At 44.8% G+C, this 22,767-nt stretch overlaps 2 protein-coding genes across 6 annotated transcripts in view; one reads left to right on the forward strand and one right to left on the reverse strand.

Moving 5' to 3' along the window:
* Nucleotides 1–7,743, forward strand: part of PAK5 (p21 (RAC1) activated kinase 5) — a 310,095-nt gene extending 302,352 nt beyond the window's left edge. For 2 of the 3 annotated variants that reach the window (XR_011430889.1, XM_070247449.1), the window contains one exon: nt 6,646–6,868. The gene's annotated coding sequence lies outside the window, so the exon portion shown is untranslated. Of the gene's footprint in view, nt 1–6,645; nt 6,869–7,389 lie in introns of those variants that run through there. The other variant, XR_011430892.1, reaches the window with a different exon arrangement.
* Nucleotides 139–21,286, reverse strand: LAMP5 (lysosomal associated membrane protein family member 5). 3 transcript variants are annotated; one of them, XM_001493398.6, is made up of 8 exons: nt 21,168–21,286; nt 18,589–19,093; nt 15,803–16,373; nt 15,088–15,260; nt 14,580–14,711; nt 14,350–14,455; nt 12,736–12,924; nt 139–1,000 (listed from the first exon to the last, which is right to left on the reverse strand). In XM_001493398.6, exons 3-8 carry the CDS (start codon nt 15,864–15,866, stop codon nt 822–824), a joined length of 843 nt encoding a protein of 280 aa, XP_001493448.1. In that variant the 5' UTR covers nt 15,867–16,373; nt 18,589–19,093; nt 21,168–21,286; the 3' UTR covers nt 139–821. The 3 variants fall into 3 exon arrangements, with proteins under 3 accessions (XP_001493448.1, XP_003363927.1, XP_070103553.1); XM_070247452.1 differs by lacking the exons at nt 139–1,000; nt 18,589–19,093; nt 21,168–21,286 and adding an exon at nt 1,323–4,273 and having other exon boundaries at nt 15,803–16,368; XM_003363879.5 differs by lacking the exons at nt 14,580–14,711; nt 18,589–19,093; nt 21,168–21,286 and having other exon boundaries at nt 15,803–16,505.
* Nucleotides 21,287–22,767: the final 1,481 nt, after the last annotated feature.

The following is a 22,767-nucleotide window of genomic DNA, read 5'->3' on the forward strand; positions in this document are numbered from 1 at the left end:
TCCCATCATTGCTTCCCTGCCCTTCCTTTGCTTTTCCTCGAGCAGAAATGAAAAGCCCATCTTCATTCCCCTCTCTCCTCTTGATGCCAAAGAAACCATTTTAGTTTTGTTTTCTTGTTTCAAGAAAGCAACCAAACGTTAGACAGTACTGTGGTTTAATTCATTTTGAAAAACAAACTCACATGATTGATTCTTCAGGTCCCCTTACTTGAACCTGACACACTATGAAGTCCAAACAACTCTGCATAGTTACATTAAACGGGTTCTTGTGCTGCAAAGTCACTGGGTGCAGGTAGCAGTGAAACATTCCCAAGACAATCACTAGACATGCAAAATGCCAGCCAGAAGCATGGACCACTTTCAGGGGTCTTGCTGCAGGGAGCATGAGGCTGTATTTTTTGTGCACTGACAGCTGCATAGGGTAGGCCAGCTGTGTTCAAGGGAGCAAAAAACCCCCTCCCCATTCCTCTGAACCTCAAGGGGTGTCTTCCCAAAAGAAGCGTCTTTTCCAATCTTTAAACTTCAGAGTGTTGCTCCTTGGAGAGTCAAAGTCAAGCCACCGTGAGCATGAAAGCTGGCTGTCCCCTCCCTCCCCATTCCCCAGCATGGAGAGAACAACTGTCATTCACCCCATGAATCCAAAAGAATCCCCCCATCCCTGGGTTTAAGCATGGATGCAGGCCAAGCAAGCCTTAGATACCCAGGACTGTTGGATTGTAGCTATGTTGGTGTACCCCATGTACAAGGTGGAAAAGTGCTTTTGTTTCTCTACCTGATCCAGCTGGGGAAGGGGGGTTTGGGGGCTGCCTGCCTAATGGCCCTTAGCCCATGTGCTTATATTCGGATCGGTCCCTAGGGATCTGCACCTGGTTGGCAGTCATTTTGTGGTGGATGTGGTAAATCGCCAGTGTAACCACAATGACGAGGCCCAAGATGAGCCCCAAAATCAGGGGCAAGGTTTCCTCCAACTGCTCCCGCTCGTCCACTGGGCATTTATGCTCTGAAATGGGAAAGAAGAAGAAAAGCAGTGAGCTCCTGTCAAAATATTCTAAATCATAAGTCTTCCTATCAAAACTAAAAGGGAGATGGAGACAAAAAGATTTCTCAAGGAAGCTTTGGGGAGACATTTTGGTTTTCAGAAATGATAATTCCCCAACCAACCCTAAGGCTGAACCTCTTAAAATTTCTGCATAATGTGAAATAAAAATACATCAATTAAACAGGGCAACATTTAGTTATCAGATTCCTGGCGGATGTCAACAAAACATCCAGATGATTTATTTAAATTTTCAGAGTTTTGGCATTAGACACAACCACTACCATTTTTTTTATCGTTAGTTTCATTTTTTAACTTTTTATTGAAGAAGAATGTCCACATACAGAATTGCACACAAATATACAGCTTTCAAAAAGAGCGAAAATACCAAGAGTCAGCAATGATACAGAACAATTAGAACTCTCATACATCATTGGTGGGAAATGGTGCAACCACTTTATAAACTGCTTAGTAGTTTCTAATAAAATAACACCTAGCTTACAACCCAGCTTTCCATTCCTAGGTATTTCCTTAAGAATAATGAAAACATAGACAGACTTGAATGTAAATGTTCACAGAGGCTTTATTCATAACAGCCTAAAACTGGAAACAACTAAAATGCCCATCAAAATGGAATGGATAAATAAACCGGTATATTCATACAATGGAATATTAACCAACAAATGAACTATGGCTACAGATAGCAAAATGGATGAATCTCAAAAACATTATGTTGAGTGAAAACTGTCAGACACGGAAGAGTACATATTATATGAGTCCATTTATATGACATTCAAGGACAGGTAAAACTAAGTCTATGGTGATTGAAATCAGAAAAGTGCTTGCATCTGGGGAACAGGACACAAGGGAACTTTCAGGTGTGATGGAAATATTCCATATCTTGATCTAAGTGAGGGTTACATGGTTGCAAGTATAGGTAAAAACGCACTGTGCCAAATACTTCAGATTTGTGCATTTTAATATATGTAAGTTAGACCACAACTTTTAAAAAGAAAGTGCAGAGCTTGATGAATTTTCACAAATGGACGCTTCCTATAACCAGTGCCTAGATCAAGAAAGAAAATGTTACCAGCACCTCTAGGTTGATTCCATCTTTACGCTTGTAAAATTTAAGACAGTTTAATTACGGTATGTCTCCATTTTTACGTAGAACTGAAAAACAATTTTGGGGAAGCCAGGTGATCAAGTACTTTGTTGAGCTGACCAGAACAGCACTCCTAGAAACCAGGATACATTTGCTCAGGCTCGTTGGCTCCTTGGGAGTAACTAGGGGCCTTTTCACCAAACTTAAGACCCACAACTGAAGAAAACAGGCTTTCGATATCTCTTCATAAGGACCAAGTTGTTGGGGTTTTTTTAGTGTGGAAGAATCGCGCTGAGCTAACATCCATTGCTAATCCTCCTCTTTTTTTGCTCGAGGAAGATTAGCCCTGAGCTAACATCTGTGCCAATCTTCTTCTACTTTGTATGTGAGATGCCTCCACAGCATGGCTGAAGAGTGGAGTGGCTGAAGAGTGACTGGGATCCGAACCTGCCAACCCTAGGCCACCAAAGTGGAGCACGTGAAACTTTAACCACTTGGCCACGGGGCCGGCCCCCCAAGGACCAAGTTTTTAAATCAAGATGACCCAGTAAACATTTATTGAGGACCTACAGTGTGCCAGGCTCCTCCAGAATCCCTGTTGACACAATCCTTCCTCTCACCTCACCTGAGACCAACAGAAAGGAGGATAAGACCTGAGTCCCAGGAGTCTTTTCTCTCTAATAATACAAATCTGGAGAATTGCAGGCAAATATCCAGCTTGTAAAAAGCTGGATACTTAAGGGGCTGGCTCCATGGCCGAGTGGTGAAGTTTGCGCGCTCCACTGCAGCAGCCCAGGGTTTGGATCCTGGGTGCGGACATGGCACTGCTCATCAGGTCACATTGAGGTGGCGTCCCACATCCCACATCTAGAAGGACCTACAACTAAGATATACAACTATGTATGGGGGGTTTGGGAAGATAAAGCAGAAAAAAAAAAAGGAGAAGATTGGCAACAGTTGTTAGCTCAGGTGCCAATCTTTAAAAAAATAAAGCTGGATACTTAACACACCTGGTTCCTAAATTAACTTTCAGTTCTAAGCACAAGGACTGTCTCCTTTAATCCCCATAACAACCCCATGAGGTAAAGACTATTATTATACCCATTTTACATATAAGGTAACTGAGGAAGAAAGAGGCTAAATCATTTTCCAAAGGGCAAATGAAACCCCAATCTGAACACAAACAGCCTAATTCACCAGCATAGTGAGGCAGCATACAGCAGACAGGAGCCAGGGTTAGAGTAAGGTCCAGTCAGTAGCAGATCTGAGCTATTGGGCTTCAAACACTACAGAATCACAGGAAGGCAGGAAGGAGGGTTCTAGGCTCTCCATCTGCATCCAGCTGTGGAGTTATGTGCAGTTTCTGAAAATTCCGTGAGCTGGATACTTATGGCAAAGGGTTATGAGGATGCTTTTGGAGGTGATGGAAATGTTGATTTTCTTGATTGTGCTGATGGCTTCACAGGTGTATTCCTAAGTTGATATTTATCACACTGTACACTGAAATATGTGTAGTTTATTGTATTTCAATTATACCTGAATAAAACTGTTTAAAATAAATAAGTATACATATACACATCCCCCAACTGGAAAAAAAATTTTTTTAATAGATTTTTTTTTTTTTTGAGGAAGATTAGCTCTGAGCTAACATCTTCCGCCAATCCTCCTCTTTTTACTGAGGAAGACTGGCCCTCAGCTAACATCTGTTCCCATCTTCCTCTAGTTTATATGTGAGATGCCTGCCACAACATGGCTTGCCAAACGGTGTGTGGGTCCGCACCCCGGATCTGAAACAGTGAACCCTGGGCCACCGAAGCAGAATGTGTGAACTTAACCGCTGTGCCACTGGGCTGGTCCCTAGATAGATTTTTTTAAAAGATATTTTGGCAAAGGTTAGGGAAGTGTTAAGAACGTAGCACTACACTGAGGTGTTCTCACACAATCTGAAGGACTAAAAAAATTCACAGGGGACTTTTCCACTATTTGATTCAATTCTAACGAGTCTCACACTTTAAGTATCAGCCTGTGGTCCGATTTCCCCATCTCCCCAGGGAAGAGGTGCACCAGGGGCAGCTCTGGGCCCAGAATTCCACAGCCAGAGGTTTGGTTTTTGCCAGGATACCACACTGCCCCTGAAGAGAACAACAAATAGAAATGGGGTCTCCTGGGGTAGGGATTTTGTTAACAACAAAGATTACTTGTTTTCCTCAACACAACATACTGTTGCCTGCATAATTTTTTTAATTTAATAAATTTTTTTTTAAAGATTTTATTTTTTCCTTTTTCTCCCCAATGCCCCCCGTACATAGTTGTATATTCTTCGTTGTGGGTCCTTCTAGTTGTGGCATGTGGGACGCTGCCTCAGTGTGGTCTGATGAGCAATGCCATGTCAGCGCCCAGGATTCAAACCAACGAAACACTGGGCCACCTGCAGCGGAGCGCGCGAACTTAACCACTCGGCCACGGGGCCAGCCCCTTAATTTAATAAATTTTATTGTAACAATGGCTGATAGCATTATTTAAACTTCAGCTTTACATCCTTATATTTAGATTTCTGTGTAGACTACATCATGTTCTATGTAATGTTCTGTGTAAAGTCAATATAGATTACGGCATTTGCTTAATTTCCATGTACCAGCTGCAGACTCCTATGTTGATGTTCATAACAAACCCCTTTCATTCACACCTGAGTCTATGGTAATGAGGTGACTTTTGGAAAGCCCCTAAGTCACTAAGGATGGGGGCTAGTTGCCAGGGGAACTAACTATGTGATGAGAGGATTGGAACTTGCAGCCCCATCCCCCAGTTTCCAGGGATGGGAGAAGGGCTGGAGATAGAGCTCAATCACCAGTGGCCAGTGATTTCATCAATCATGCCTATGTAATGAAGCCTCCATAAAAACCCAAAGGAATGGGGAGTAGAGAGCTTCCGGTTGGTGAACACACAGAGATTGGGGAGGGTGGCGAGCACGGAGAGGGCATGGAAGCTCGTGCCCTTTCCTCCTACCTTGCCTCATGCATCTCTTCCATCTGACTGTTCCTGACTTATATACTTTTATAATAAACCAGCAAACCAGTAAGTAAAATCTTTCTCTGAGTTCTGCGAGCCTCCCTAGCAAATTAATAGAATCTGAGGAGGAGGTATGGGAACCTACGATCAATAGCCACGGAGTCAGAAGCACAGGCGACAACCTGGACTTGTGACTGGCATCTGAAGTGGGGAGTCAGGGCAGTCTTGCAGGACTGAGCTCTTAACTTGTGGGATCTGATGGTCTCTCGAAGTAGCTAGTGTCAGAATTGAGTTGAATTGTAAGACACTCAACTAGTGTTGTAGAATGGCTCAGTGGTCTGGGAAAAACAGCCACACGTCAGAATTGGTGTCCGAATCATAGTGCTGAAAGTATCATCCTTAAATGGATAATAACTTTAGTGTAGTTATGGGGCATAACATCTCATATCCCATCCTTTAAGGAAGATGAAGGAGAAAAGTGTGGTGTCTTTTAGCCAAAAAAAAGAAATTATGGTTAAAATACATTGTGGTTTACTTCTTTAGAAATTGTTTTTTATTGCCTTAGGGAAAAACCTGAACTAAACACACCACAGGAAGGGCTACATAGAAAGGGAGTATTCAACTATGTACTTGCCAAAAATATTCATGGGAAAATGAGGGGATTTCACAAATTATCGTGAAAAATACTGAATTTCCTCTCCTCACCCACCTCCATCCACTAAGTAGTCAAATAAAGAAGAAATCCTGACTCTGCTACTCCTTATCCACCATTCCAAAATCCTCAAAACGCGGTGAGCTAAAAGTACTTTGTGTCACTCATTTGGCAGCAAAACCTGTTTAGAACTAATGTCAGGCCGCTCGTGATTCTCACTTATCCTACTTAGCAAGAAGACTCATGTGTTTCACGGCAGGAAACAGACACATTCATATGTTTGATTACAGGGGCTGCCCTGTTTCTTCTGGGGTCTTACATAATGCATGGACTATGCACTGTATTGTCTTCCTAACGTCTAAAATATTCTGAATTCCAAAGAGCATCTAGCCCCAAGAGTTTCAGATGACAGATTGCGAACCCGTGAAAGAAGGACTTGCATTCCCCTTTCAGGCTTAAGCCAATGTTTTCAAACTCTGCCTCCAACCCACAGGAAAAACAGTGCATTACATTATAACTCAGAACATATATACACACATAACCGAAACCAAAGTTTTACAAAGCAATTATTATCCTTACTTTGTGCATCTAATAATTTATACTCTATTTTCTTCCATGTAAAACAGTACTGGTCATGACCCACTAAAGTACAGGTTGTAATTTTTTTGTGCCAGTATGATGCAACTATGGACCCCTTTTCAAAATAATGCTTATGAATGCATACAAAGAAAATACATAAGATTCCAAAGGAAAAATATTACACTGAAATTCAGCTATGAAAATATTTTTAAATGATTTTTTAAATAATTTTAAATAATAGCAAAATATGTGCTTCTTTTTTAGTTCACATGTATGGCCATGATTGCAAATTAGTGAGAAGCGTAATTGTTACTTTGCAAGATCTGCACAAACTAATGGAAGATGAGAACATCTATGATTTCTACTGGTCACAAAGTGGGTATCACTAATACTACTGTGGGTGGTCACCTTCATTTATAATTGAAGGAAATGTTAAATATTAATTAGAAGCTAGTGAAAATAAAGGTATAAATTTTTCCCATTGAAATTTAAAGACCTCTGAATTCTATCCACAAACCCTATGGACTCCAGGGTTAAAATCCTGTGCAATAAACTGGTAATACAACCCATGGATTATAAAACAAGGAAAACCCTAATCTCTGCCTGGGAAAATAGCATCCCCTGGCTCAGCCCAGACTGCATCTGGCTTTGGATGCTTGGAGACCCCTAACTCCCTGTTTACCCCTACAGGATTTGGGGCCCCACATGCTTCTGCCCTGGCTGGACTCAGGCTTACAGAAAGCACAAAACAGAGGCCCAGAGTGGATGGCCTGTGGCTAGAAAAGGCAAAAACCAGGCTAGTCATTGGAAAGAACCAGATGAAGACAGATCAGACAACAGAGGGTTAATCTGTTGCCAGCTGCCAGTTGCCAACTAAGGTCCCCTCAACCATAAACTCAGTGCCCCTACTGAAATCTTGGTTCACCTTAGGTTCTGTTTTCTAGATGTGTGCTTTATTTTGTTTTGTTTGATGATCACCGCATTTCAAATTTGTATTTACTTCTTGAGGCATAGCATCTACAAGAACTCGTCATTGTACCCCAAATGAACAGCACTGAGATGGGCAATGGGCCAATAGGCAAGCTGTCTGCTTTCTCAAGCTCTACCAATGCCAGACTGTTCTGTTCACGGAGGAGGGCAAGCCTTTTGCTAGCTGACAGCGAAGCTAGAGGGAAGAGCCTGCCCATCTTTCCATATTTTCTCTGGGCTGGCTCTGGACTCCTGTAAACTCAGAAAAATGTAGTTTGTATCTGAGAAGCTGCTAAGATGAGTGGGCTTTGGAGACCTTTGGCTGGAGACAAGCAGATACTCTCACCAAGAGGTAAGCACTAGTAACCACACAACAACAAAAAGATAATAAAAGCAGTTATTGATTGATGATTGATGCCACAGTGCACCAGGAACACGGCTTGTGCAAGAAAGAGTTTTATCAACTCTTTCCCACTAGCCTGTAAGCTCCGCCAGGACAGGGAAGGTTCACATATGCTAGCACCTAGGTGCAGCAGACAGACCGTGTCCGACACCCTCAGCATCACCATTCCCACACAGTCCAACGGGTTTGACTACAAGGCAGGTTAGAAGTCCCAGCGTCCGCACCCCTCCCCCATCCCAGCAGCCAGCAATGGTGGATGGGAGCTGGCAGGTAAATGCCTCAGGTGGGATAACTCTGCTGTGGGTCCCAGAGGTTCCAGCGGGGTGAGCGCCAGGTGCCCACAGTGGTCACCTGCTCACTAATGCACTTGTACTGGCTGCCTTGCCTTCCTATCTCACTTCCCCACTCCCCTGCCAGTGCTCTCTAGAACCATCTCCTAAATAAATTACTTGCACTTGTGTACCTGCATAGGATCTGCTGCTCAGGGAACCCAACCTAAAACTCTACGTTCCAGGACAGTAGCAGGAACATAGAATTCTATGACTGGCTAGCTATGTGGCTACAATGGGGTTCCATATTCCAGCCCTCAATGCAGTTCTCAGCAGTGTTAATCCCAGGATTATCTCCCTCTGGATGCTTACCCAGGAGACCTTGAGGAGCAACTACCCTAGGTGACACGTTTCCTGGCTGGGAGGTACCAAGCAGATCACAGGTCTACACAATGCTCTGGATCAGCATCAAACCCTTCCTGCATTAGTGGCATGGCAGCCAGCCACAGGGCACTTTACTGGGCGTTGGTGCACAGGAAAAGGTAAAACACATCCATTCCACTAAAACACAAAGCGTTTCTCCCATAGATCTGGGTAAAAAGACAGATCAGGTGGCATCTCCCAATTATACTGTTGGGAAGAATAATAAAAAGCTCATGAATTCAGGGTACCTGACAACTTTCCTAAAGGTGCCTCCTGCATCCACGTGTTTATTATAGTTGCTTCGCAGGAGGAGCTGAGGCTCTGAGAGGCCAAGAGCACAGTGTCTGACACCCAAAGACAAGCTCTCCTGCCAATCCTGGCAGCCCCTGGGAGTGCAGCCTTTACCAGTTTCTCCACCACAGATGGGGATCTCAGCACCTTCTTCACAGGTTGGTTTGGTTGGTTGGTTTTTCCCCCTTGAGAATTAAAAAGGGACCAGCCTCTATGTGGTAACTTAAATGCCTATTAAACCTGAATCTTTAATAAAGGGGAACAGAGGCACCTTTCCTGTTCTATTATGCTTCTTCTGTCGCTATGCGTAAAAGTTGCCTTTAATTCAAATAATTAAAATACTCAGGCTGATTTGTTCTCTCCTAGTGATGCATCCCCCATCCCACCACTGCCAGAAATCTCCTGAGCCCCTCCAAGGACACACTACAAGGAATGAATTGTGGAAGGACAAGTTAATCAACCCCAACTGAGACAAAGGGGCGCCTCTGAATGGCAGGGCGGTAGTTGCCATACAAGTTGTGTTTGTTCCAGAAATGAGCCCAAGTGGCCTCTGCGGATTGGCCCCAGGTGGTTTAGTTCTTCACTGCAGGCTGAGACCTGTCAGCTTAAATGCCCCCAATGTCAAACTCAAATTTTTACACATCCAGTTATTTAAAAAACAGCCAAAACAAGCACTTTTTTTTTCTTTTTTTGCCATTTACAGGCTGCCTGCTTTGCATACCAAACCTCCCCCAAGAGCGGTTACCCATTGATAAGATGAGGCCGGACCCTCTGCTGCCCCTCAGAGCTCTCTGACCCACAGACTCCTCACCATGCAGCTGAGTGCATCACCTAGACACATAAGCCCCCTCCCTGCCAGGAGGTCCCTTGCCCTCCTCCCCTTCTGGATGGTGGTCCCCAAGCTGCCATAAGCCTCCCTTTGGACAGTCCCATGCTGTGAGGGGCTTCCCTCATCATGCAACCGTGTCCAAGTGCTGCCCAATAAAGCTTGTGTGTTACTGCCTTTCATGGTCATATCTTTTTCCTTGATCAGCTCAAAATTCCTCAAACCCCTACAGAATTTCATGGACCAGCAGGATCACCGGGGAGCTTGCTAGAAATGGAGCATCTTGGGCCCTACTCCCAGACCTACTGAGCCAGACTCTGCATGTTAACAAGATCACCACATTTGCCCACTTTGCCGCTGATGATTCGTGTGCACATTGCAGTTGGAGAAGGGCTGGGCTCAGAGACTTTCCTTGGGGATCAGTGTAGTAGCTGAGCTCAATGCACAAAGGGATTTGTGTGATGAAGACGTCAGCCCCTGTGAGAGTCCACTAATCCATAGCACTGACCCTTCCTTGCTTTTCTCAGTCTCTTAAGCAGGCAGGTGTGAAACTGCAGACTTCCTTTACAAATCGAAACCCTTACGCTATGGGTCCTGTACACATATGAAACCGCATGTACATGCCCCTGAAGTGGGCGTGCAGATATATGACCAGATGCTGGCCCCCTACCCCGCCCCACGCAGGCATGCTCCACTCCACCCACACAGGCATCAGCAACACATCCAGAGCCTCCTGAGCTTCTATTCTGGGGAATGGGGGCCAAGTGCCAGGTCCCAAAAAGGTACCCCAAAAGAAATCATTCAGATTCCACCAAATCAAATAAAATGATCTCTTACAAAACACAGTAGGGGGCAGGTGCTGAGAAGCACAGACAGGAGGAGCCAGGAACAAAGGAACCCCTGCCACACAAAGGCACATCGATCCAGTGAGTGATTCTGAATGAGGCTTGCATCCTCCCATGTGTCAAGGCTTGAGCCCCAGGGCACCATACAGGAGGGAACATCCTAATTATTACCCGGAAAAGCCTGGGTAAGACAAGGGCAATTTGCTTGTGCTTAATATATCTGCATTTGGGAATTTATACGTGCTTACAAACTCTCTAAGCCTACCCAGCAATCGCTCCTATTTAGGATCTGGAAGTGGATAAAAAGTGCTTTCCAAACAAAAGATGTCATGCCATGAACTTTACTGATTTTTAGGAAAGAAGCTCTGGTCCCTCGGCAGGACTCATTTACTCTTGTGGTATATACAATTTTAAACATCTGTGAGATTTGATTTCTCAGTCTATAAACAATGGTAAGCAACAACTTAGAAATAACCCAGAGAAGGTTAGGTGAGGTTGTGGTAAGGAACTAGTAAAAAGCAGCAAGTATAGCACCAGTCATTCCAAGAAGCACAGAAGTGCCTACGAACTGCTGACCAGACGAAAACAAAGAGAGATTAGAGGCTATTCAAAGTACCATATAAACTCAAAAGCATCTACGGTAGGGACCTTGGGGACTGATACTACACAATCCAATATTTTAACAATGAATTCCTGGTCATCAATAATCATAAGCACAATTACATTGAATTATATTTAATATTTTCAGGTAAGAAAGACACTGTTACATTTTATAAATACTTCCACAATCAAACAGGTTTTTTTAAATGTTTAAAGTCTTGACACTTAGAGTTTAGTTTCAATTCAGTAGAAAATATATTAAAATGGAATAGCCCACCCTTCCACAAGAATAAGTAAGTGTGGCACTGCTTTACTAAACCTATTAAATTCTGATTTGCCTGGCATTGAAGCATCCAGTCCACAGCTTCAGTCTATCAGTTCAGCGGAAGTCAACTGGGCATCTGCTATGTGCCAAGCACTGTATTAGGTGCTAAAAACACAAAGATGAAAAAGAAGCAGGTCCTTCTCTCAAGGCCAGTTGAACTTAGGAATTCTCAAATGCCATCTGAATGATGGAGGGGGAAGGGCAGATTCTCTTCAGCACAGTTTGAGTAGCAGGGGCATTTTATGAAAGCTGGATTCCTTGGGAAATTATTTAATGATTTGTGTGTGACACAGACGGGGATTTCCTAATATCCTGCACATTTGAATAGTTGTATTCACCTGAGGATCCCCAGCCCCAAAGAAGGCATCCTTAAAGCCATCAGAATCTCTCCCCGTTTCTTAACCATAAGGAATAAACAGAATCTCAAACTGTCTTTAATGACTTCCTCCAGACAAGAAAGAGGAACAAATGAATTGAAGAGTTCACTCACCCTACATTTGCCCAATGTAAATTGTTGTTAGACTTGGAGAAATTGCAGAAATGTGGACTCCTCTCATTTCTACCCCTGCCGGGATGCAGAGAACCAAGAGAATGTGGACCCCCCGAGCCTGCCCAGGTGTATCCTGCCTGATCCCCTTTCAGGGGCTGGCACAGACTGAGAAGAAGATTCCTCTATACGCCAGAGGGAGCAGATTAGGGACCTTTGCCTCCCTGGATCCTTGTGGGTGTCCCTACAAGCAAAGGTGAGTGATGGATGGAAGCAGGTCTGCATGAGTTTTTCGCTCTCTGTGACCTGCGCGCACGCGCGTACACACACACACACACACACACACACACACAGACAAAACACACCTATTGCATTCTAGCCAAACAAAACTTAGACTCACGGTGGTAGATCCTACAGCTGAGAAGTGACTGAGAGAACATGGAGAAACTGAGGCCCACAGAAGAAAAGGCCATTCTCCAATCCATGGCTCTCTAGGTAACTACTTGAGATTTTTAGCTGCTTTTTCATTGGGAAATTTGCATCAAAATTATATAGATTTTTTCCAAGCTGACTTTCTTACCTCTGTCCCTATCAAGGTTCCTCTTTTGGCAAAGGGAGGGAGGAAGGGAAAGATGAAGAAAGAAAGGAAAGGAGGGAGGGAGTGAGGGAGGGAAAGAGGGAGAGGAAAGGAATGAAGTGAAGGAGGAAAGGAGAGAGGGAAGAAAAAAGAGCCGCTGAAGTTGATATGATTCAGTTTACTGCCTTTAGTCTCTGAAAAATATTACAGAAGGAGGCAGTGTCATGTCAGCCTAGAGAATAGGCTGAGACCCTAGCAGGGCCCCTTCCACATCCTTCCTGAGGTCAGCCTTCCCTACCCTCCTCCCCATTTCCTCCTCCCACCACCCCTACAACCTACCTTCACTGAAGACAAAATCAGAGATGATGTCAAAGGGCTGGATGTGGACTGCAGACAGGATCATGGTGACTGTCTTCTGCGGATCGCTGGAGGCTAGTGAAATGGTCTGCTGAGCTTGACACTCATAGGACTTCCCAGCTGGGGTGACCAAGGCAGAGAGGTGATGCGAGTTGGCTGTGTATTTCCTGGCTGCAGAGAAGGCCCAAAGCAATGGTTAGGCCCCTCTTGCTGGCAGAACCCTTCTTGCTCCTAACCTCGTGTGCCAGATAATTGACTCTTGCCTCTTAGCTCCAGACACCCCTCCCATCCTCTGTGCTGCCATGCCATGTTGCCTTGCTGGGGTTGTGCAAATGGCACCAAGTGGTGACAAAGGATAAATACACCCCTTATTTCACGAGCAGGGGCTCTTAAAGCATTAATCTGCTATTTCTTTTTGGAAGAGGAGAGTGATACCTAAAAACCAAACCCTTTTTACTATATAAAACCAAATGATGGAGATTCCAAAGACACAGAATGGCAACTTGGTTTTCCACATTTCACACTGGCCTGCAAAGATTAAAATGTCTTCTTCAACAAAGCCTTGCTGATGGCTGGTGCCGTGGGCAGACACCCTTGCACACAGAAATACCCTTTGGAGGTCTGCCTTCTTTTTCTTCTTTTCCGGCATATGTTTGTTTGTTTGTGTTTTCTTCTTTTTTTCCTTTTTTTGAGGGGAGGGGTCTAATTTAATAGGAGGAAATGCTTGAATATAAGTTTTGATGAAGAGAAAAAGATGCTCTTTTTACTGTGATGATAAAAAAAGGGGGGAAGAGAGAGATGACATATGTGTTCTCTTAAGTGCTCAATAAAAATCTTTTCTCACCCCAGGCGTCCAGGTGATTGAAGGCTTCATATGAGTAGATTAGACAATTTACTAAATTAATTAATTAAAATGTGGTCTTTGCTGGTGCCTGCAGATGTGAACATTGTCATTTGGGGGATGGATGTTTCTCTTGCCACGGTATTTTTGGAGGATGTGGGTGAGTGGTTGGAGAGATGGGCAGGAAAAGCTAATATATTAGGACACGGTTCAGGATCCACTCTGAGGTGGCTGCAGTCGATGACTGAAGAGCTCGGGTGAACCCTGTGCCATGCGCAAAAAGATACCGAAGGCTCTCAAATCCTGACGGAAAAGGCAAGTCACAACGCCCCCTTCAAGTTTTAGCGCATGAGAAGAAAAAGCAGGGGTGCAGAAAAACTAAAAATACAGCTTTGCCCTTCTCGGTGCTCCTTTAAAGAACAAATCATGAGGTCGTCCTGAAACAACTAGGGGAACACAGGTCCTCAGGAGACGTGTCATCCAGGATCGCGCCCTGGGTGATGGGCTGGTCCTTGGGCGCGAGGTTCCTTGCGCATTTTCAATGCCTGAAGTCCTGAGGACCCACGGGAGCTCCCGTTTCCTCTGCTCTCCCTTGGAGAGCAAGCCCAGGGTGGACTTGGCGTGGGAGCGCAAAACCCGGATTGGTTTCCGTAAAATTGCCGAATTTCCTGAGAAATCCGCCCTCTAGGCCTGTGCTGTGTGCAGTGCCCACGCCTTCCCAGGCCCCCTCCCCAGCCCTGCAGGCCTCTACTCACCAGCGACTGCGTCTTTAAAATGGGTCTTCTCGGAGGAGTCGTAAACAAACTGGACCTTGCTCAGCCGCCACGTCGCCTCCAGTCCCTTGGACGTGTTGTGACTTTCCTGCGGAGCGGGGGAGGCGCGCGTCAACCGCCTCCGCGGCTTCTGGGTGGGGAAACCGAGGGCCGGCCTCTGCCCACATCCACCCGGAGTCTGCGCCCCCTCTGCGCGCCCCGCTCGGCGTTACCTTTACAAACAGCATTTTGAGCGCGTACGCGCGATCCACCCAGAACACCTGCAGCTCCGACTCGTTGAGGCCACAGCGGCCCTTCACCTCAGCTCCCCGGGTTAGTGAGATATCGGCCTGTTCCGTGATCAGCTGGGAACACAGACGCCCCGCACCCCCTCAGCGCGCCCGGACCCAGTCCCGGCTATAAAGGGCGGCGCGTCCAAACTCCGGGTTGCACGCCTGGGCGCTCCTTTGCGCGCGCGCGCTCCCAGCTCCGGAAACATGCGATTAGATGCTCTACGTGCAGACCCCTCCGTTAGGGAAGCAGAGAGAAGGGGGTTTACTTTCAAAGCAGGCAGGGCGAGCAGAAGGCGTTGCAAGCCAGAACCCCCATGCAGCATTCCGGAGCAGCCTGCAGGGGCGTAGGGGGAAAGGCGGGCGACCCAGGTCTTCATAGGGCCTTGAGGGAGGGTGCCCTTCGCCCTTGGAGCCCTAGGAGCAAGCTGGGAGGGAAAAGGTTCCTTACATCGACATAATTGCTGGCCCAAACATCATAAGGGACAATAAATTTGGCTGCAAACTCTGCCATGAGACACGTCGTTCCATTTTCCCGCACCACAAATATATCCTTTTCAGGGTTAGTGGAAAGGCCTGAGAGATTTTCCACTTCTTGTTCTGCCATGATTCGAACCATTGTATCTGCGGGGAAAAAAAAATCCTATCTGTTCGGGGCTCACTGAAGGCCACGCATCTCGGGCACAAGGGTGGAGAGATTGTGGTCTGCGGGCTTTGGGGTGACAAAGTTCCCTGCCAGCTGTTATGCGCTCTGAGAGCCATTTCTCTAACCTAACGCCAACAAATTCAACTCTGTTGCTGTCAATTTATAATAAACATTAAAACAGAAAAAAATTGTAAAGCCTTACTAATTTGTACCCCAATTGTCCTTTTTCTTCTTCTTAGGCTTTTAAACCAAATCTTTCTTGCCAATATTCTGACCCCACGAAGCAGGCCCGTATAGCACTCTGTCTGGGACACGCCACACGGGTGTGTGGCTCTCTAGGGAATTCCCTGCCACTGGTGGGAAGGCCCTCCACAACCCTTTCTCCCTTCCCCCACCCGGAAAAGAAAAAAACCCGCGAAACATAGGGGCCACATTTTGACCTTAAGTACCACTTACTATGCTGATTCTATTGTCTGCAAAGAGTGCACCCTGCCCTCGCGATGGCCAAAACGCTACTCACGGAACAGCATCAGGAGAACCTGAAGTCTCTTGACGCTGAGAACGGCTCTTCCTCGGAGATCCATGCTCGCAGTGCAGCGAATGAGTCCAAATGTACTGCTGCAGAGGCCGCCCGAGAGGGAATCCCTCAAAGTCGCCGCTGGAGTGAGCCGGGGTGAGCGAGGGGCGGGAGCACCCAGAGGGAGGAGGGCAGCGCGTGTTCTGTGCCTGCTGGCGGGGACTTGGTGTCGGGTGCCGCACCGACCGATGCAGGCTGAACGCCAGTCGGCTCACTGCGGAGGAACGGACCGCGCCGTGAGGGAGCTGTCCACGGCAGCGAGTGCTGAAAGGATTCCGTTTTGTTGTAGGAGTGATAGTGGCTTGGCTTGTGCAGAGGGCCAATGAGATTTGAGGGGGCTAAAAATTCTTCCTAAGTCTGCTTCCTGTGCTGCAATTGCATCCGAAAAGATGATTCTGTCCTGAGAAACTTAATAGCACCCTCAGACTTATTCAATATCCCTACCAGGGACAGTTGTTAGGTAGTGGAGATATCACATCACTGGAGTTCTGGCTTCTGAAAATGTATCTGGTTCCTGAAAGAAAACGGTAGAGCACAAATTGTTTCTGCTTTAGGGGAGGAAGAGTAGGCGGGAATAGAGAAGGAGAATTCTATGGCAACAGTTTCCTGCGTTTGGAGACATCTCCTTCTCTCCCCTGCTCTTAATGAGCTCATGAGTTTAAAGTTAAATTGACGCCTCCTCAAAGGAGGTCCATTAGTCAATGCAGTATACCCATTCGGGCTTATTTTCTGTGAGTTCTTCTCTCTGATTGCATGAGGACTGTAAACTCTGGGGTCACATACTCTCACTCATTATATTGTGTCTACCAAGAGGAATGTAAGTGAACCTGAAGTTTGTGAGGGTTATCTAGGATCTCTTAGGACAGTAATGTTACATAGTTATGTAAACACACACACACACTGATATTACTCTACAGCCTCTAGTGGGACAGAAAAACAAATACTGCTTGGCTAATTCCTATATTTACATTTTTGGTAGCTTGCTTATTTTTTTTAAGTTTTTTTGCTCCATAAATCTGAATATAGCTCTTTCAGCAATAGGCATGCTGTCCCCATCAATTGTAGTGATGTCCAAATATTTCATTTCTTGGAGGATATTTCATTATGTGAATAATCAGTAATATAATGTCATAAAACCAACAATGTCATATTATGGGCAAGTTGCAAAATATTTTCACGTTCATTGTCAAATTTGATCCTCCCTACAACCTTAGATGGTAGACAAGGGAAGATATACTTTATTGTGGTTGTACAAATCCCAACACTGAAGCTCAGAGAAATTAAATGACCTTCCCAAATATCACATAGGTAGGTAGAATTAAAATAGAAAAATCACATGCTTGGACTTCGTAGGGATCATCTTTATTTTTCCTTATATAATACTTTGACTCCAAAATATATTATATTTTGATTTCCATAAAAATCTTCATTGAATGACCAAACAAGTGGAAACCTAAAATCTCTATCATTAATTCACGTTCCTGAAATGTAAAGAGTGTTGCTTTAAGTATCATAATAGTCTGACATAATATTTGCTAAAAACTGTCTATATAATTTTTCTTTCAAACCTATTCCTGTATTAATAATTAGATCAATAGCAATTCAAGTTATAAAGCAATATTTAAATTGACACTGCATTTTTACATCTTCATTTTTATCTCTGTATTTTTATATCTCACTCAAACATTTAAGAGCTTTACATAAGTGATTATATATAGAAGAATTGAGGCAAAACTGTGATTGATATAAAGTCAATTATTATCAGTTGTGAGTGGAAGTTGTAAAATTTATATGCCTTACAATTTGTTATGTTAGCAATTGTTATTAAACACTTATTTTCCTGCATTACTGTAAAAATTAGAAAACAATGAGAATATGTAATGACACATTTATATTCTCTCTCCCTCCATCTCTCTCTCCCTTCAGTACTTCAATGTGGAAAGAAATGGAAATATTTCAATCTAGGATTCACTATTTACTACTTTTGTGACCCTGTACAGATTTTTGTTTTCCTCAACTAAAAAATTGGGATAATAGCCCAGGGGATGGCTAGTTAGGCCAAGTGAGCCCATGAATACAAAATCATTCAAAACAAAAGACAAATTAATTTAGTCCACAAACATTAACTGAATACCTACTACTTGCACTAGGCTTGGTGCTTTGGAAACCCAAAGAGAAACAAATACCATTATATAAGTAGAAGAGATATCGGTAATAAAAGATTATGATAATTTCTGTGATACATTATTGCAAATATCCTCATTTATAAGTTATTAAAAATCAACTGAATTAATTATTATCTGTTTTAATAATAAAACATTAAATGGGAAGTAGCATTGGTCATTAATCTTAAGTTGTTGTAGTTGATTATTGATTTGACTATAAATCAAATAGTGGATCCTCTGAAAATGGTTTCTTTCCATACCTGACATAAATGGTCTCTTTGTTAACATCAGGGAGTACTTGAATGAGTTAAAAGAAAAAAGGAAGCAATTTTAACCCTTTCTTCCTGGGAGGATCATCTTCAAAATATAATTAATTTAATGCCATTTTAGGTGTTTAATCTTAACCCTAGCTTAGAAATACCTACCTCATTCATCTATTTCCAGTGGTTCTTATGTTGCAATAGGAATTGGATATCTACAACTTTTACCTACTTTCTAATCATCCTTTAAAAAATCTTCAGTTCTTTAGAATTACCAAAGAAGTGAAAGAGGAGCAAAGCTTACCATTAAATCATATTTTAAGATAATAACAAAGTTGTCCAGAATGTGTTCCATTCTTCATTTCTTGAATGGGAGAGAAGTAGGAGGAACTGACAGGTACTTGTGTGGATGAACGCTGTGTCAATTTTTATCATTTCTGCTGGTGGTCAATACTAAATGTCAGTGTGACCCAAGCATGTTGGCTTTGGAATCTCCTCTAGATCCTCTAAGTTCTTCAAAAGATTTTCTTCAATTCATGTATTCACTTATTGAATTAGCCTTTATGAATCTCATGCCATTGGGTGGTTACTGTTTCATAGCAGTGAAAGAAAAGGCCCCTACATGTATAGAACTTTCAGTCTGGTTGAGAGAAAATAAGAAAATACATGGAGATGTGGGGTTGCCCGGACAAGGTGCACATAGATGTTTAGGGAAAGAAAAGGTAAGATAGCCATCCCAGAGTGAGGTGGAATTGACCAGAGAAAGCCTCTTGAAGAAGATGGGTCTTGAAAGAAGTGGACAAATTGACCTAGGGTGAAAGACAAGGAAGGGCAATGCAGATGAAAGAAATATATATTAAATAGGAAAGTCAGTGCAAAGATGTAAATGTTCATACTTCCATATTCATCAGTTTGTAATGAAGAAGAAATTAGGCCCCCAAACCCACAATGCTTTATAGACTATATAACCCCTATTTAACTTCTTTATTTGATGATTTACTCACATATGGCATATGCAAAAGATTGGCATGTGCTAAATTTATCCTAAATAAAATTAAGTATTCAAATTGTTAGGTGTATCTCTTTATACTTGTGCAAGCCATTGACTTGTATTTGTAGAATCAAGAAACAAAATTTAAAAATCAGGAAAAATGCAATTAGAGAACACATTTATGAGCTTCAAAGGGGAAAGCTAGACTTTGTTGCAGCTGAAATTTGGCTCATTGATGTTCAGTCCACCCTACAGTAAAAATGTACTCCAACTCTGCTGCCTCCACCACCACCAATCCCCTCCCAGACACACACACACACACACACACACACACACACACAGAGATAATGGGAGCACAAAAGGATAACAGAAGCAGGGATAATTTAACTAAACTGGACAAGATACACATAGATGTTAAGGCAAAATTACAACTTACCCAAACTCTTTCTTGTGTTCAGCTTGTCACTAAACAATTATTTCATTTAATGTATTCACTGCCTTTGAATGCCTTTGGAACCCTTTCTAGGATGAAAACCCTTTGGGGATAGGAACTGAAAAATAAGTGTACGCAAGAATATTTTGTGTATAAATTTCCAAACCCTCAAATATTTGGAAAGAATCATAAAATTAAGTTTGGGCCTTCGATGCACTCAGCTTGCATGACCTTGGTGAAATTTCCTTCATCTTTTCATTTCATTGGTCTCTCCCGCATCTACTTTGATGAAACAAGAAGTGTTTCTGCAATGAAGGTAACCAGCGGAGGAGACAGGCACCAAAATAATGGTCCTTTCATTGCCAAAGTATGGTTGTACTAGGTTCTTAAGACATGTCCTTTTAAGAATTAATGTAGAATAAATGCCTTCACACATGAGGGGATGCAGGGGACAAAGTCTGTATAACAAACCCTGAACAAGCAGCGAGTGAGGCCAGGTAATCATTCCTGAAAAGTTAAAAAGCAAAGAAATTATCTTCATCTTTTGAGCCAGCAATGGTTAACTAATTTTAAACTGTTTTAGGTTATTTATCACTAGCTTCAGTGATAAAGTTTCTAGGCCGTGGAGTACAAGCCTCTCTGCTTTCCTAGCAGTGAGGAAAATCTTAACTTGAGGGCAGGGGACCTTTCTGTAAAAGACAACAGTCAATGGAAAATTTCTTTAATCCTTTAAAAGTTTTTCTCCAAGAAATAACAGCTACCTTAATGGGCTTAAGATTAGGCAAGCTGAGGTTCATTTAAAGAAGGTTGCTACATGAATTCTGAGATAATGCAACTCAAAATCTCTTTTATGATGTGTCACATGGGTCACTAGTCCCCAGGTACCCAGTCTTTTAATTGTCTATTTGAAGTTATCTGCATATTCACTTGAAGATGTGTTAGAACTAAGGAATCTTTATATTAATTGCCATTGCGGGGAGGGTGAGAGTGGCGCAGCCAGTCCAGGGTGCTTCCAAGGAAGCTTTGCTGGTGCAGAGCTGGAGTCCTGGAATGCCCCAGGGTGCTCTGATGTTGTGAGTGTGAGATGGTTCTATGACTGTTTTCTTCAAAAACATTGCAAGATACTCCAGTAACCAAGAAAGGGAAAGAGTCTTTAGTGTATTGGAAAGGCGACTGGAATGGGAATCTAGGATGCACTGTTAGTTATGACCTTATTACTCCACTAGTGAGAACTTCTGGGAGGAGTGGCTTCTCCTCTCTCATCTTCTACGTGCCTTTCCCAAAGGATCCCTCCAGGACTAAATGCCTCGCTTCTGTGAGTGGCCTTAGTTGGGAAGTGATCTGAGCATTTCCTTTCAGGAAAAAAAAATGCTGGGAATTTCATTATTAAAGCTTAATATGCCAACGTGCAAGAAGTGTGCGATGGTCAGGACACATGGACTGTGGCCTGCGGCGTTACCTTTGGGTGGCGCCGAGGCAGGTGGGCCTGGTTGCTCAGGTCTTGGAGCTTCGCGGGGCGGTAGCCTCCAGACCAGACGGCTTCTGCCCGCGGGAAGGAAACTGCGCGCTGCCGCCGGGCGCCTAGCTGCCTGCACCCCGAGTTTGCGACGACCTCAGCCTGGGAAAGACGTCGGCGCCTGGCACCCGGGTTGGACTCCCGGGCTCATTCGCGCAGCTGCTCCCGGTGTAGCCGTGGGAGAGATAACTCCTGCCCAGTTGCAAAGGTGAGGTCCGCACTGGCTCCAAAGCCAGGGAAGCGGGATCAATTCCCAGGATGCTCGAGTTGAACAACTTCGGGCCACGGCGATAGGAACTGCGGGGGCTTTTGAAGACTAAAGAAAGGAGGAAGAAAGTTCCTGGCAGAGAGCGTGTCGCTGGCTCCCCGCGACCTTCTTTGGAGCTCCTACGCCCTGGAAGTCTGGGCAAACAGCTTCTGTGTTGGGGCGGGGAGGGTGGGCGGTGAGACCCTGGCGGTCTCCTCTCCTCGGGCCTCTTGAGTACCTCCTCCTCCCAGAGAAAAGTCGGGAGACTTGGGGGAGGGGAGGAGACCGGGTTACAGAGGCTTTGCTTCTCTTGTTCTTTTCTCTTCTTTTTTTCTTTCTAAACCGCCAGTGCAGTATCCACACCGGAGGGAAATGCCCCTGAAGTGCCCCAGCGGTCCAGCTTCTAGGATAGAGGTCGGGAGGATGCTGCGCTTCAAGGCAGCGGCGCGGGGCTCCTCGCCGCAGCTCGGTCCTTGGACAACTCCGGGACCCGCACGAGGTTTTCCAAACCGACGATAGATTCTGCCGAGAGGCGATCGAAGCTGAGACGGCCCGAGTGGCTCAAAGGGCGTGCAGACAGCCCGGGGCTCGCACCCGGGGGGAAGCGGCCTCTGCAGGAGGGGCTGGCGGCTGCTTTGGAGCCCAGCAGGTTTGGACTCGGGACTAGAAGGTGAGAAAGAAGACTGACTCATTGGGGCGAGGGTCCTTGGTCGCTCCTGGCTTGGAGGAGAAGTGGGACTGAAAAGCCCAGCTCCTCCCACCCCACACCCCCTCGGGGCGCGTCCCCCCCCCCCCCCAACTACCCCCCTCACCCCGGTTGCAGGAGGCCCAGGGCTGGGAGGTTAGGGTTTTGTTCTGCTTTCTTTCTTTCTTTCTGTTTTTAATCCAAGGATCGGGGCGGGAGCAGAGGGCATTTTCCACCCTAGGTCGCAACTGGAAATAAAACCCAGTTTTCTACCTTAAAGGGAGTCTCCAGGGACAAACCAGGGGCCCGCCTCTCAGCGGAAAGTCTTCGCCCACAGAGGTTGATCGTGGGCTCCCTCCGCACCCTGCAGCTCTCCCCACCGAGCCGGCCCAACGCTGCTGCGGGACGTGGGAGCCGGGTGTCTGGTGGTGCCAGAGGGTGGCCTGTCCCCGCCTCTCTCCTCTTCTCGGGTGAACAGGGCCAGATAAGAACTCTGGGAGGCCCCACACCTGAAGAACACTGTGGAGACCTTCCCCATATTCCCTTCATAATAAAAATAACATTAAATCTCAAAATAAGAGTATGAACACACTACATTCAGCTTTTTCTCC

Source organism: Equus caballus, chromosome 22 (genome assembly GCF_041296265.1).
Source record: "Equus caballus isolate H_3958 breed thoroughbred chromosome 22, TB-T2T, whole genome shotgun sequence".
Classification (NCBI taxonomy): domain Eukaryota; kingdom Metazoa; phylum Chordata; class Mammalia; order Perissodactyla; family Equidae; genus Equus; species Equus caballus.